The sequence below is a fragment of the Passer domesticus genome, chromosome 15 (assembly GCF_036417665.1).
Source record: "Passer domesticus isolate bPasDom1 chromosome 15, bPasDom1.hap1, whole genome shotgun sequence".
NCBI classification, from domain to species: domain Eukaryota; kingdom Metazoa; phylum Chordata; class Aves; order Passeriformes; family Passeridae; genus Passer; species Passer domesticus.
In genome coordinates, this window is record NC_087488.1 from 14,004,764 (window position 1) to 14,021,169 (window position 16,406).

General features: G+C 54.4%; 1 protein-coding gene across 1 annotated transcript in view; it reads right to left on the reverse strand.

The window, feature by feature from the left end:
* Positions 1-5,829: 5,829 nt before the first annotated feature.
* The window catches only part of LOC135281274 (ATP-sensitive inward rectifier potassium channel 12), a 30,407-nt gene continuing 19,830 nt past the window's right edge, over positions 5,830-16,406 (reverse strand). The window contains exon 2 of the mRNA XM_064390008.1: positions 5,830-7,287. Within this exon, the coding sequence (XP_064246078.1) occupies positions 5,840-7,129 (1,290 nt within the window). The 5' untranslated portion in view covers positions 7,130-7,287 and the 3' untranslated portion in view covers positions 5,830-5,839. The remainder of the gene's footprint in view (positions 7,288-16,406) is intronic.

A 16,406-nucleotide genomic window follows, 5' to 3' on the forward strand; every position in this document is an offset into this window, starting at 1 on the left:
AGGGAGCGCTGGGATTGCAGCACAAGGAGGAGTCACTGCCGCATGGCACGGGAGCCGTGGGAAGCTGCTGCACGGGCTGTCCCCAGCACAGAGGCTGGCAGGGCTCTGCCACAGCATCCCCCACCTCCTCCTTGGCATTTTCCTGCCCGAGATCCAGTTTGGAGTAGAGTGTTTTCCCATCTCTTCTCCTGCCTGCCTCTAACAGGCCATTAGCATCCCTGAGAACCCCCCGCTCCTCTCTTCAGCAAGAGAAAAGCTTCCAGAAAAGCATCTGGTCCAGATTTAAAGGCATTAAGAGACAGAGATTGGTGGCTTGTTCTAATAGCTAATCATTATTAAAAGATCGCTCCCTATTTCCAAGATAGATTTGTCTGGCTCCAGCTTCCAGGAAGAGGTGGTTATTATGCCTCTCCCTGCTAGATTAAGTTACCTCTGGGTACCAGTGTATCCTCCCCGTGACAAATGCTGTAATCAAGTCACCTCTCAGTCTCCCCCTTTGCTAAATTAAACGGGCTTTGCTCTTAAATCTTGCTTAGCCCCAGCCCCCTCTGTGATGATTAGAGTGAGTGGCTGGCGGGTTTGTTTTTTTTTTTAATGAGTAAAAAACTTCCTTATGGCGAAAGGGATGGAGCCAATGGGACCCAACAGATCATTGCTGGTGGGTGGAAATGATCAGCCAGCGGTCACCTGAACTGGACTGAGCCCGTGCCCAGCCTGAGGAACGATGATGGATAATTTCCCCAGGTTGTCTCAGCACACGAGCCCCGTTCCCTGGTGTGAAAGCCAGGAGGAAAATCCAGGATGGCAAATCCAGGGGCTCTGTGTCCAGCAGGCCATTAACCTCTCTGTAAATAGCATCTCACGCCCTGCTCCGCTTTCCTCCAGCCGTGACCATTTCAGACATTCAAACTGTCACTTGGACGTGGCGTGATGTCCCCTGAGGTCCCCACAGGAGGCAGTGCCTGTGGGAAACAGATCCTCCAGGCCCCAGGGGGACCAAGGTCGCTCTGGGGAGATTTGTTGGCTCGGATTTGGATGGCTGGGCTGGTTCTGCCTGACACATTTTCCCATCTCCGGGCTCCCTGCATGGCTGCACTCCGTTCCTGTGGGCAGAGCCACTGGAGCGAGTGGCACCCAGGGAGGGGCTGTGTTTGGGGGCCCTCTGCAGAGCCCCCCCGATTCTGAGCATTCCTGCAGCAGGGAGGAAAATGATCCTCCCAAGAAAAAATCAGATGTGTGTTTTCTGCTCTTGCCTAAAGGCAGAAGGATGGGTATTTGCTAAAAGGCTCTTAAAAATAATCTCTCTTTGTCGTGCTGGCCCCAGTCTTGCTCAAAGTTTGCTCCACATATCCTGTGTGTGTGACAACTGACAGACTTGGAAACACGTTGGAAGTTGGCTACAGGCAGACACTCCACTATGATCTTTAAAATATACAGCATGACGCGAGATATTTTAAATAGATCAAAATACATTTATTACATATTTATATTATTTTCTCTAGTCTATTTATATCTTTTGGAGACTCTTATATATAATATATATAATATATTTAAAATAACATAAAATTGGCCAGTTTTGTCATCTGAAATACATTTTACAAATATATATATACATTGTCACATATATCTCAAATATATGTGCAATGAGACAGAGAAACACCAGAGGTGGAAAAGGTACAGATACTTCATTGCATCCCTCAGCTTCTCTACCACCACTGCCCCAGCGAACAGACTCAGCATTCCATCCCTGGCAAACCAGTGCTCCCAGTTACCAACTCTGTGAACTGGTGCCAGGTCTCCGTCCCCAAACCCAGGTGGGGCCAGGCCTGGGGGAGCACTGGGGTGTGTTTGGGGGGACATGGAGGGGACAAGGTGCCCCGGGAGCGGGCAGCAGGACAGATGTGCACAGCTGGCGGCCGAGGGGATGGGTGGCATGGGGTTGGGCGCTGTCCCACGTCCTGTCCCTGCTCCTGATGCATCTGGATCCTGCCCTGAGCCAACCCCCCCGTGGCAGCATTCCTGAATTGGGGGGTGGGAGAGCAGGATGTGGCCGGAGTGCTGGGCACAGCTCGTTTCTGTGTGCAAGAAATGGGAGGGGGACACACACACACACACAGAGGGGACTCTTTTGGTTGTCAGCACGAGAGGAAAGGGAAGAGCAGGAGGGTTTAAAAATAAACCTATTTGTTCTGCCTTATTAAAGATAGAAAAGGTGGCTCTGAAATCATCTCCTACAAAAGGTTTGAAGGTCAAGCAGGCACCGAATCGCGGAAGGTTGAGCGCTAAGTGATTGTCCCAGCCCTAAAAGACAAAGTGCACTAAATTCGGTGATGAGAAGCTAAGGCTCGTCCCGAAGACCCCCCAGGGCACAGGATGCTCTTCCCAGAGGTGGATTTGGGGCCTGGGGATGCTTTCTGCCCTCCCTGGGGAGTTGTTTAGGGTGAGGCCAAAGCGGAGCAGCAGCAGGGGCAGCCCCGACCCCGGCCTGGGGAGCCGCTGCTGCGTGAGCCCCTGCCCAGGGCAATCCCTGTGGGTGCTGCCAAGAGGATGAGGGGCTCTGCCCTTCCTCGGACCCCTGCCATCCTCCAAGGGTCAAGTGTAACTCCAGGGATGGAGCTGGCTTGCTGGAGGAAATGGCTGGTGGCTGTTTTTTGTGGGGGGGGACATTTTACCTTGCTCGTCTCCAAGCCCCTTCCCACAGGGATTCCACCCCACAAAACCCACACCCCCAAAGCATCCCTGTGCCTTCCCAGCCCCCTAAGGAAACCCAAGTGCTGAACTTGGGCTTTCCCCACCTTTTTTTTGTTTCTTTTTTTCTTTTTTACCCCTTTCTTTGACAACTGATGGGATTTAAGCTATGGCTGGGCAGCCTTCCCCGTGCTCCCTGGTGGCAGGAAAAAAAGACCAGTAGCTCTGAGCTCTCACAGGTAGGCAAAAATAATATTTATACACTATGTACCGGCGTGGTCCATGGGCAGGACAAGGACTGTACAGTAGATATAGGACATCTCACCAGAGCTAGACCCTCACTAGCAGGGCTTGGGGCAGGGGGTGTGTGAACAGGGGCCAGGGAAGGTCCGAAATCCCCTCACTGTGCCAGCCACAGGCGCTCCCTGTCCCAGTTCACATCCTCCTACACAGCAGTTTAAAAATACATCTGTATATATTATTCTATTCTCCCAGGTAACACTGTACAATCATAGAAGTTTCTTTAAAAGCAATAATTTACTTAAAGACATCTCTATTTCTCTTTCGTTTTTATACAAATATTTACTGTGATATATATATATATTTATAAAGAAGTTAACCCTCTGAGAACTCTACAGCAGCAAGATGTGCACCTTTTATTTTTTTTAATAATTATTTATTCAAAAGAACCTAAAACCACTTAAAAGCATTTGTTTTAAAAAAATAAATAAGTAGTGCTCACACAAAATCTCTCTGCCCGCCCCCCATCCATCCTTCCCACCCCCCCCAGATGCTGTGGTGCAAAAAGCAGGGGGTAAAAGCATCCCCCCAGGAACAAAGGGATTGGTGATGGGATGGCATCCACCTTCACTGCCTTACAAACATAAATGTCATGGCTGGAGCTCAATGGCACGTCCCTACGTGTCCCCGCTTTTGGGGACAACGCATTTGGGGCACTCAGTGCTGAGAAAGCTGCCTCCCAGTGCTGCCCCTGGAGAAGGTTTTCCCCCAGTGGTTTTTAGAGGAAGCCAAAAAGCAGAGCAGCCCCTTGGTGGGCAGTGTGGGGTGATGGTGACAGACACTGGTGGGAAGAAGCTCTGCAAGGATGATGTCCCTGTCCCCAACACGGTGCTCGGTGGCACAGGGCAGTGGGACACTCGGGGCAGCCCTTCCCCAGAGCCCTTGGCAAAGAGAAGATGGGGATGGGGACACAGGACAAATCCTGCTTCTGCCACCCATGTTTGGACACGCCACAGCAAGTCCTGACCCCAAGACACGGCTTCCCTGGTGTGGGCTGTCCCATCACAGCCAGAATGCTGTGCAGGACCCCGCTCTTGAGCCCTCTCCCCAAGGGCTCCATGCCCAGGGTCAGATGAGGGATGCCCATGGGTACAGAGCCTTTCCCATGGCCTCAGGGAGCAGGGAGCCAGAATTTGGCTCCCAGAGCACCAACGAGCAGCACGGCCAGATGAAGGGACCCACAAACCTGCACCTGCCTGACTCCTTCCCTCTGTGGGGAGCAGGGCAGGAGCAGAGGCTTCCCAAGCATGGGGTGCTTTGCCTTGTGCCGGAGCCAAAGCTAAACCAGGTTTAAACCAAGGCCAGCCTGAAAGGCGGTGGATGATGAGATGTGGGTGCTGAGAGCAAGAGGGGGGATGCAGGATGGGGCTGTGGAGAAGGGCTGGGACACGGGATGAGTTTGCATCTCTAAGGCACAATCCACCTTGAGGCTGGGACACAGGGATGGGCTGAAGCGCAGGATGGGGTGATTTTCTCAACTGGCATCTGTTGTTTTGGGGAGAACATCTGCCTCTGAAGCAGGACTCTCTGGTGGGTTGGGAATTCATAAAGCCCAGCCTGGCACGGACACAACTCCAGGACTAGAAGTGCAGCCCAACAAGATGACTTTCCCATTGATTTCCATGTTTGAAAATATTCTTCAAGGAACAAAAATACCAAATTGGTCAGAAAAGTGGGGAAATACCCAATTCTGAGAGCTCTCCACTCTCATTTTTGTGCTTTTCACTGTAATGTCCCAGTTATAGTGAACCTTATGAATTCCCCATCAGAGATGTTGGGGAGACCCAACACTTCAGCAGCTGATGTTACAGACCCCATTTCCACCCTGAAATCCAACATTTCCAGAAATTGGCTAATTACCGTGTTTACAATTTTTTTCTCTCACAGCCCTGCTTATCGTTATTACCCACTTTGTCAATAATTCCACTACTTTCTTTCACTGCCACAGACCTACAGTCACTTACATCTGTTTTCTGCATATGAAGCCATGCCAGTGGTAAAAAACCACCCCAAAATTGGATACAATCTTAACCTTTAGCTCTTGAATTTACCTAACAAGTCATCCCCTCAAAGGACCTGGTGGCTTCTTCATTCCCTTGTTCATTTTTAAAAAATACTGAATGACTTCTTTCAGATTTAATATTATTATTATTATTGTTATAATTATAATAATAATTATTATTATTATTATTTTGGTAAACAGTCTCCCAAACGGTGCGGTGAAAATATTAAAAACCCTCTCACCTCCCTCCCCCGTTTTTTCCCAAATTAAAAAGAAGTACATTAATGTTGCATGTTATTTCAAGTGTTGTTCTTGTGCAACTGAACCAGACCGCCTGCCGAAGGAGCAATTGTTTTGTTGTTACTGCTCAGTTAAAAAATAAAAGGAAAAGAAAAGAAAAAGAGAAAGAGAGTAAGATTTGTTTCCTGATATTTCCTCTTTTTGGATCTCGTAGTGCTCGGCTCCAGGAAAACGCTGGCGTTTCCCCCGCGGGTAGAGCAAAGCCCCACGGGGCCGTGCGGGGCGAGCACCTGCCCACGCCCCACGGACCCTCCTCTCCTCATCCTTCCTGCTGTCCATCCATCCATCTGTCCATCCATCCATCCATCCCCCAGAGCCGTGGGCCCTGCCGCGGGCGCTGGGCGCGGGGGACGCGCCGTGGCCTGCCACCGTCCCCTCTGCAGACCGCTCAGTGGTTATTGCGATGAAACTGAAAACTATGAACGATACTAATTTCTCAAGCATTCCTATGGCACTTGCATTGTTCTGCATAATTTGAGCGGGTTGTAGGGGAAGAGATTAGAGGAGGAAAAAAAATACCCTTGGAAAAGTCAACGGAAGGACCAAGCGTCATATTTCTGACTCCCTCCTGTACGACCGCTGATCCAACGCTATTGTGGCTTGAAGCCTGTCGAACTCGTGCCTGTTGTCCGGGCTGAGGTCCTCCAGACCCCGACTGTCATCATCTTCCTCTTCCTCGTCGCGGCTCATGAAGGCCAGCTCGTTCTCGTAGCAGAAGGAGTTGGTGCTGGGCAGCAGGAATTTGTTCTCCACCAAGTCCTTGGCGCTGCAACGGGGCGTGGACGGGACCTCGTAGGTTTTGTGGAAGTGGGAATAGTCTACTTTGTACTGGTTTTTCTCCTCAAACAGGACAGGCTCGAAGCGGTGGCCCCACAGTATCTCACTGGCCAGGTAGGAGCTCCGAGCTTGCGTCGTCATGGCTGTGGCCTCTACCATGCCCTCCAGGATGACGACGATCTCAAAGTCATCTGTCTCCAAGTCCTGGCGGCTGATCCCAAACAAGGGGCTGTCTTCGTTGATCTCGTGGAGAATGGTGATGGGAGACACCAAGAAAATACGGTCCAAGCCTTTATCAAACCCCACGTCAATGTCTATTTGGTCAAGCGGGATGTACTCCCCTTCCTCTGTGATCCTGGGCTTAATTAGCTGAGCTCGTACGTGGGCTTCTACTATGTGGCTTTTCCGTAGGTTCCCAACCCTCCACATCAGGCAGAGTTTTCCATCTCTCATTGCCACTACTGCGTTATGGCTGAAAAGTAATGTCTGGGCCCGTTTTTTGGGCCTGGCCATTTTTGCCATTATTGCACCAATCATGAAAGAGTCGATTATGCAGCCCACAATGGACTGAACCACCACCATGAAGACGGCAAGCGGACACTCCTCGGTCACGCAGCGGAAGCCGTACCCAATCGTTGTTTGGGTCTCGATGGAGAACAGAAAAGCAGCCACAAAGCCATTGACCTGCAGAACGCAAGGCTTGAAAGTATCATCTCCACCCGGGTTTTCTAGGTCTCCATGGATGAGTGCAATTAGCCAGAAAATCAGCCCAAACAATAACCAGGACACCAGAAATGCCAGGGAAAATAGCAAGAGCATATACCTCCAGCGGATGTCAACGCACGTGGTGAACATGTCTGCAATGTACCTCTGTGGCTTGTCATCCATGTTGGTGAACTCCACGTTGCACTGACCATTCTTCTTTACAAACCTGTTCCTGCATTTCCTCCTGGTGTGGATTTTCCCATTGCCAAAGCCGTTGATACCAGGCATGGTGGTCAACCTCAGCCCGTCTTCCTCGGAGGACACGATGCTGTAAGGGTTGACTCTGCCCGTTGTCATCCCTGAGCCAAGCCCACAGTGAAGGTGAAGAGTCTTGCGACTCCCAGTGTCCCCCTGACCCACCCCTGCCCACCCCCCAAATTCTCCTGCGGTGGAAGAGAAGTCCCAAACTTCCACGTCTTGGCTGCCACGTCACCACGTGGATCCTGTGAGAGGCTCTGCAATGAGAAAACAAAGACAGGGCCATTACCACTCATGGCACAGGGACCCAAGGGGCTGCTTGGCCAATGGTTCTGATGGGCTGCATGTTGAGTGACAACCTCCTGCACTGCTCTAATTCTCCCTTCCTTGGCTGGGCTGCTCTCAAAAACCACACAGAGGAAAGGAGCAGGTGTTAAAGTTTCTTCTTTCATGATACAAAGTGAGTGTGCAAATCTTACTGCATTTGTGGGACACTCAACAACTCCAGCAGATGAAAAACCTGGAGTTTCTCCACTTCACTTTTCCCACGAGCTCTGCCACCAGAGAGGAAAGCAGAGAGGCCGAGCTGTTCTCCGTGGGACACAGATACCAATAAAGGTACTCCTGGAAGCGGCTCCATCAGTTCACATTGCCCGTGCCAGATGGATCGGCGCCCAGCCCAGCGCCGACCTCAGAGCACCAGCTCTTCTGGGCTCCAGGGAAAGCACAGGGAGATGTGGATTTAACCTCTGTCCCCCTGCCCGGGGATGGGAGAGGACACAGCCAACGCACATCTGGTTGGAGAAGCTCCCAGGAAGGTACTTGCTCAGGGCAGATGTCCTGAGGAGCAACTTTCCCAACGTATCCATTGGGACATGGAGCCATCCACGGTCACAGATGGGTTTAGCTGGCCAAGTCTCATGAAGGAACAACTGCCACTGGGGAATGGGGAGCTGTTTTGGTCCCTTCTGGAAGGCTCAGCTGCAGGGTCAAGAACCTACACTCAGCTTTGCTTGGGAGAGAGGTGACAAGGACATGGGAGAGGTGGCTCAAGCCTGGTGGGCTCCCTGGTGGAGGTGAGCACATGGTGGGGGAAACCCACTCTGCCAGGCTGCTGGACCCCCCCAGCCCCTCGTGGGGCTGGACCAGGGAGTGGACACGATTGTGGAGAAGCCATGTGGCACACCCCAAGCACCTCAAAGAGACGGCACCACAGGAACTCTCCACACACCACCCCCTGACAGAGATCACCCTATTATTTAGCACCATGGGACGTGCCACTGAGGATGGAACCTCCTGGCTGGGGGTGAGTCCTGCACAGGGCACCAGCGTGGTGGGGGAGCCTTGCTGGTGGTGAGACCTGCACAGGGCACCAGCATGGTGGGGGAGCGGGCACTGAGCCCCCGTGAGAGCCCAGCTGGTGCCTGGAGCACAGCAAAGCCGCCGGGCTGGACGCGCTGTGCCGGATCCGCCGGCCCCGTCGATGCGCTCGATTCCTGCAATCAGCTCCAGAGCCCGGGGACACGCTGGGACAAACACACCCTTTCCATTACACAGTGTCCAGGGCCAGCCAGCGCCAGGGAGCATTGCCAGGCACAGCCTGCCTGGGGCTGCATCATCCCGGCTCGCAATGATACCCTGCACTGACTTTTACTGAAATGTTCCCCAAATCCAGCCTGAGAATCAAGAAACCCTCCAGAAGCACTGCACCACAAGCAGGAGAACTAAAGCCTGCCCAAACCCCCCCAGCTGCTAAACACAGACCCATGTGTGCCACCAACTTACACCAAACAACACATTTCCCCCTGCTGCAATCCAAGCACAAGCATTTTTATCCCCAAAGTTGATTTTTTGAGAGCCACAGCCACATCTCAGCAACCAAGGAATTGCTCACACACAGACAAAAATCCTGTCTCTCTTTGGAGCCACAGGGGAGAGTAAAATAGGCACAAAGAGTTAATATTAATAAATAAATATTAGTAAATATTTACAATCTTATTGAAACAAGTGTTGAAACAGGACCAAAGCTGCCTTTCTGAGCTGATCTGTCAGGCCAGATGCCCAGCACCAACCTGGTCTCCCACCCTGAGTTTTCCTCCTGTCCATCCTGGCTGCATCCATTAATGTTTCTCCTCTTTTTTTAAAATATGAGATCTGAGCATTTTGGGCCAGAAAAGGCTGCTCCTCTATCACCCCTCTGGCTTGCCCCAGGGCAACACACCAAATGCTTTTGCCACAAGAGGAATTCAGAGTTGGGTTTTTTAAATTAATTCTAGATGCATTTGAGAAGTGAACAAAATGCAATGAGCCCCCAGTGACCTGTGAGAGGATTAGCTGGGGTCTGGATTAACTGTGCTGGAAGGGGAGCTGTGCCTGGGTGACTGCAGAGGCAGCAGAGCTGCCCTCACCTGTGGTGGAGTTTCCAGGGGCCCTCAGGTTCTTCATCCCCATCACTGCTCCCCTCTGTCTGCACCCCTTCCTTCCTTCCTTCCTTCCTTCCTTCCTTCCTTCCTTCCTTCCTTCCTTCCTTCCTTCCTTCCTTCCTTCCTTCCTTCCTTCCTTCCTTCCTTCCTTCCTTCCTTCCTTCCTTCCTTCCTTCCTTCCTTCCTTCCTTCCTTCCTTCCTTCCTTCCTTCCTTCCTTCCTTCCTTCCTTCCTTCCTTCCTTCCTTCCTTCCTTCCTTCCTTCCTTCCTTCCTTCCTTCCTTCCTTCCTTCCTTCCTTCCTTCCTTCCTTCCTTCCTTCCTTCCTTCCTTCCTTCCTTCCTTCCTTCCTTCCTTCCTTCCTTCCTTCCTTTCCTTTCCTTTCCTTTCCTTTCCTTTCCTTTCCTTTCCTTTCCTTTCCTTTCCTTTCCTTTCCTTTCCTTTCCTTTCCTTCCTTCTTTTCCTTCCTTCCTTTCCTTCCTTCTTTTCCTTCTTTCCCCTTTTTCCTCTCACACAGAGTTTCAGGGACCCCTCTGCTGCAGGGTGATGCCAGGACAGACCCCAGGAGCCGAGTCTGGTTTGGGTGCAGGGACGCTCTTGTGGCACAGCCCCTTTCCCATCTGGGACCCCACACTCCCGGACCGAGCCCTTCCCAGAGCTCCAGGGGGACAGACCCCCCCGTCCCAGGCAGCCTGGGGAGACGGCAGCTAAATAAAGGCAGCAAAGTGGATGTGCCGGAGCAGGCGGCCGCCTGCGGCTCGTCCTTTATTTAGCACAGTTTTGTTTGGAAATACACTTTCTCGAGTTCGCTGAAAGCTGAATTTCTGGTTTGGTTTAAATTTGAAGGCTGGAGCCCCACGCTGCCGCTGCGGGAGGCTCGGGCTGGGAGAGTGCTCATGCAAACACACGGAAACTCGTGGCTGGACGGGCTCTGACAGGGGACCAGCCGGGGACAACATCCCCAAGGCATCTCCTTGGCTTGGGAGTGCATCCTCCAGCCCCACCCTGGCACCTCCCCACAGCCAGAACTGCTCCAGGGGCTGCCAGAGGTGTTCTAGAGCTACATCCTCAGAGGTGTTCCTGGAGCTACATCCCCCTGTTCCTGGAGCTACATCCCCCTGTTCCTGGAGCTACATCCCCCTGTTCCTGGAGCTACATCCCCCTGTCCCTGGAGCTACATCCCCAGAGGTGATCCTGGAGCTACATCCCCCTTCCTGCCGGCTTCCCACAAACCTGCCTATCACAATTTTCCCTCACAGGAACAAAATGAAAACTTCCCTGACAATCCCTGCCGGCTAATCCCATTCCCAGCCCAGCTGCAGCGCAGGCAAACCCCGCAGGGTGCGGGGCAGGAGCGGGACCAGCCCCGCTGTCGGTGCCACGCGTCCCGCGCGGAGCGAGCAGCGTTAACACATGGGAAACAAAACAGGCTCATCACACGAGTTTCGGGAATGAGCGGCCCCGGCTCCCCGCGGCTCGGAAGGCAGGACTGCCCCAGCTAATGAGCTGAAAAGAGAGGCAACAACTCCTGCCACGAAACTGCAGCAGCCCAGCTCCCACGGCAGAGCGGATCCCCGCCGAGAACCCGAGCGTCTCCAGCAATCTGCCAACTGAACACTAAATTTTATTTATTTTTTTTCTTAAAAGGGGATGTTAAATGTTACAACAATATTCGGAACAGCCAGCACGCTGGGAAAATGTGCTGAGTGCCGGGGATGTCATTAGTTAGAGCCGGCTGAATGTGTCAATGCGATTTATCATCACACCTTTCCCTGCGCCTCTAGACAGGGCGCGTCTCGGCTGCCACCCGCATCCCAGAGTGGATTTTCCCCTGGGAATGTGCACACAGGCGGGCTGTGCTCCCAGCAGCTCGGTTTGGGGGTGATGAGTTTGCAGTGCCCCGTGCTCGGGGCAGGAGAGGTGACGGGCCGGGAGGGGACGGCGTGAGCGGGTCACGCTCGGGGCTGCTGCCTGCCCCGAGCCGGAGATAGCGCTGCCCTGCTCGGGCAGATAACGCCGCTATCTCCCGGGCGATGCCCTTCATGGCCCAGCAGCAGGACAGCAATGTCAGCGGCCAGGAGGGAGCTCTGTGTGCGGCACAGCCGAGAGAGCCCAAATATCCCCTGCTCGCCCCGTCCCGGCAGAGCCACCCCTCACCAGGCACCCCGAACCGAGGGGAGGCAGCTCAGGGGCTGGAGGCTCCCCGAGCCGTGCCGGGGCAGCAGCAACGCCTGAATAATTCCCTCCTACAATGCCCTGTCCTTGAGCACTGCCAAAAAATTACGGGCCAGCACAAGGCAGGCCAGGTCAGGACGTATAAAGAATAAATGAGAATAAATGGCCCCCTGTTTCCCCTCCACTGCCAGGGAGGACAGGAAAGAGGTTCCCACCACAGTGCATCCCTAATGAGAAAAAACTGCTCCATTTTGGCAAGGACACGGGAGGAAAACAGCCACGGGCACACACCCCTCCCAGGACACCCACATACCCCCCTATTTCCAACAAGCAGCTGAGAAATCGATGTCTGCAAGCCTTGGTGGCACATACAGAAGGGAAACTGAGGCACGTGGGACGAGGAAGGCCCTTGGTGGCAACACCGGAGGTGACAGGGTGCCTGGAGAGATGCTGGTTCATCCCTGTCCCCCTGAGCCACGTGTGGGTGCCACGGGTACGGGAACAGGAAAAAGGGCCACGTGCAGCCTTCGTCACCACTGGGGCCAGGTGGCCTCTGAGGGGTGATGGGCTTGTGCTTAAGCACCCTCAGACTCCTGCTAAATGTGCCCTGGATCAGAGAGATCCTGGGAAAGAGCCTTTCAGAGGCTGCACTGAGCATTCCTTTGGCCCCAGAATCCATGGTGTGATGTGGGGACTGAACACCCCAGTCCAGCTGCCTCCGTGTCTGCCCCAGCACCCTCCCCTGCTCCATCACCCACCCTGCCCCAGCACCCACCCTGCCCCAGCACCCACCCTGCTCCACCACCCACCCTGCCCCACCACCCACCCTGCCCCAGCACCCACCCTGCCCCAGCACCCACCCTGCTCCAGCACCCATCCCTGCTCTACCACCCTCACCCTGCACTGACAGGGCTTGAAATCCCATCTCGTTCTCCTGGAAAATTCAGGATGGATGGATGGATGTTTTTTCCATCCCCTCACATCCATACACCTGGACAGAGGGACATGGCTGGGGGGAAGGATGAGGCCAAGGGGCTTGCAGGCCTTGGCAGGGACCACCTGCACCAGAAGCTGCCAAAGGGTGCCCCAAAACCCATCCAGACTGCCCTGTCCACATGACACCCACCCAAACCCCTGGGGTACCCCCTTACCCCTCCCCACAGCCCCCTGCAGACCCCCACAGCCCCCCAGCTGCCCTGGCTCGGAGGGTGGGTGTAAATATCCCAGGAAATCGGGCTGGGAAGGGGCAGAGCCCCAGCTATCCCCAGGCAGGGGGTGCTCAGCAGATCCCGGGGAGGGGTCAGCCCTTACCTGGTGTGTGCCCAGGGGGACCCCAGCTCTCCCCGGCCATGGCTGCAGGGCACAGGGTGCCCCGGGGCCCTGCTGCAGCCCAGGCAGGAGACAGAGAGTTTTAATTGAATTTCTAGATTATCCTGGGGGAGAAATTGTAATCTCCTTAAATCCAACCTCTGGTCGAGTCCCGTAACCTACTGTCCTGCGCCGGGGAAGGGATTTAGCCAGGGGGAGGGGAGGTTTCCCAGCCTGCTGATGCTCCAGACCCTGCACCCAGCAGGATTTGACCCACAGGACGTCAGAGATCTGCTCCCAGCAGCCCCAGGGCCCTGCAAATTAAAGTTCTGCAGCAGCAATGCCCTGTCCCTGTGTCCTGCCATGGGGACAGTGTCCCAGGAGCCTCAGGAGCTGGAGGGGTTGGAACTCTGGTGATGGGGATGGCCAGAGCTGGATCAGTGGGGTCTTTGGAGGGTGAAGAGGAGCCCCCTTGGGTGGGACTCATGGCTGGGAGGTGTCCAGGGTTTAGAACTGAAATACCACCCAGCCCAGCCATGCCCAAGGTGCCAGAGGGTTGTACAAGTCCCCAAGAAAATCCTGTTCCCTGCCCAGGCTGTGGTGGGTGCCTCCCTCCCAAAAAAGCCATCCCTGGATGGTGTGGGCCAGAGGATGTGCTTGGATGGGTTGGTGACCTTGGGGTGTCTCCATCACACATCCCTGGTCCCTCCTGCATGCTCCCAAATCCGGATACCTGCCGGGCTCCAGCTCCAGCCCCAAACCTCCCAGGGATGGGCTGAGGCAGACGATGGCAGGGCTGGAATCAGCTCCTGCCTGCCATAGCTGGGGCCTCTGCAGGGACACGGATTTCCGCTGGGAATGGCAGGTTCCCATCCAGCACATGCCAGGAGGCTCAGGGGAGAGGCAACAGCCCTGCCCCAGCCCTGGCCCTGACCAAGGGGGGAGCATCCAGCTGCTAAAAACCACCGTGGGAAGAAAGGGAAAAGCGAGGCAGAAAGGGGAATGTCTCCAAGTGGATTTTGTCACCAACCAGACGGAAACGAGCTGAGGGCCGCAGTGCTGAGGGCTTCCTATCCTGAAGGCAACACCAGGGATTGGAAGCATCCCTGGGATATCACAGGCACGGATTACTTCGAGAGCCCTCTCACACCTCAGGATCAGAGGCAGGAGATGATGGATCTGGATCCATTCATCCTCGCTCAGCAAGACTAACCCTGTACCTCCCTCTTGCCGGGTTCCAGTGGAGGCCTCTTTCCCAAATCCCATTATTCCCAAGGCAGGTTTCACTTGTTCTCACCTAACACAACCCCCCCACTCCAGGAGCCGTGTCTCTGCTCCAGGGAAATCGCGAGTGTGGGCAGAGCCCGTGCCCAGGAAATGTTTATCCTGAAGGCAGGTCGGGAGCCATGGAGCTGCCAGGCAGAGCCAGGGGCTGTGGGGAGAGCCATGGCATCTCCCCGGGGTGACATTCCGGCTGGGAATGTGCACGGAAAGGAGCAGGGTGACCATGAGAACCAGCTCAGGACACACACATCCCTCCCAGCCATGAGGGTTGGGATGTAAGCAATGCTGAGCTATCCACTGCTCATCAGCACCGTCCACCCTTTTTCGGACCTTAAACCCACGGTCGTTCCTGCTCCATCAAAACATTAACAGCTGCCCAGCTCTCGGTGGGAAATGCATCCCGTGTCCTGCTATCCCAGGCAGTTTTCCCGGCTCCATGGCAGTGCCAGGCTGAAGCTGTCATTTCTGAAGTGCCGCGTTTCCAGTGCTCTTTGGCACGGCCTGGATTAAGGTGTCAGCAGAGCCCTAAACGTGACTGCTAACCCCAGGAGGAAGGGAGCGGGGAGGAAGGACATGCCAGGCTCGGGGAGAGCCGCCCTCCTGGCTCTACTTACCCCGGGTGGCAGCGAGAGCCGCGGATGCCGAGCGCGGTGCCGGCGGCCGGGGAGCGGAGCGGGGACTTTGCCGAGGTCCTGCCTAATTGCTCCCGAGCTCAGATTACAGCCTCGCTTCTTCCCTACATGTACAGGAGATGGCACCTCGGCCGCGGCCCCGGGAGCCACCGCCAGCGAGGGGGATGTGCACCTTCATGGGCATTTCCAAGGGGCACGGAGGGGAATCGCCCTGTGACAAGGGTGGGGAGCCCACGACGCCTCGGCGGTCCCAGGGGCGTTGGAAGAGAAGCAGCTTGGAGGAGGTTTCAGAGATTTTTGGGAAGGGAAGGAGCAGCCAGAAGGATGAGACGCATTCCAAACTGGTGGATCAGACAGTGGTGTCAGGCAGTCGGTGTTCCAAGGCAAGACCACTTTGTTCTTGCTGTTTAATGATGGCCGTGACACAAACCCCATCTTCTCGGGAGAGGATGAAAAATCACCCTCCTTTTCTGCTGGGGATGTCCAGCTCCCCTGGCACACTCATGATGCTGTCCAGCATCTTCAAGACAAAAAAGGCCCTTGCACTGGTTTTGCAGCTATTGGTTTTCCTCCAGCTCATGGCTCTGCCTGCAGCAGTTCATGAGTTTCAGTGTCCTCGAAATCCTGCAAGGGCTCCCTTTAAAGCTCTCATTCTTCAAGCAAAGCCTGTTTGGAGGATATCATCTTCCCAGGGGTAACAGGTTTCTGTCCCAATTTTCTGCCTTTTCAATGCTTCTTTGCTGTCACCAGAGAGCTGGACAACCCCAAACTTCAGCCATGACCCCAAACCCAAGTAGCTGAAGGGCAGCAAAGGCAGGGCAGGGTATTTTGGGGACCGTCTTTATCTGCTGCATGAAGATTTAGCACAGGCGTTGCGTAACGCTGGGGGGGTCACTGCTCTTGTCCCCTCTCGCCGTCAGAGATCAGAGACTCAATTAATCCTCCCTCATTCCCTGCCCACGGGGACCAGCCATGGGTGCCCTCTCAGCCTGGCCCTGGCAGCAAGAAGTCAAACCTCTGCCCGACGTCAGCATCCTCTGATGTTGGTAGCCCACAGCCTGGGGGTGACCTGCTGTGGGACACTCCACTGCCACCACCCAGGGCACCCACTGCCACCACCCAGGGCTCCCATTGTTCCTCCCAGGCCACCCACCTTGCTTGGAAAGCCCTGTTCAGATTGAGGTGGCCATGAAGGAACCAGACAGACATCCCTAAAAGGATTCATTATTTCTGATTCATTATTTCATTATCCCAACCTCGGGTTCCGTTGTAAGGGGCTCAGCACACACAGACCCTGTGGCAGAGATCTGGGCATTTAAGGCATTTAAAAGGTCATTTTTTAAACCATCAAGGTTTGGTGCACATCTGCCCATGTTCCCCCTCTGCTCCTTTGCACAGGTCACTGGTGGGTGGCTCACTCAGGCACACACTGCAGGATCACAACAGCAATGAAGGGATCCCTACTTTTTTTTGGCCAGCCCTAAAATAACAACCCCCACATGTGTCCTTGTGCAACCCCACAGTGAACAAGGCGAGTGCAAAGCCTGGCGTTGGCG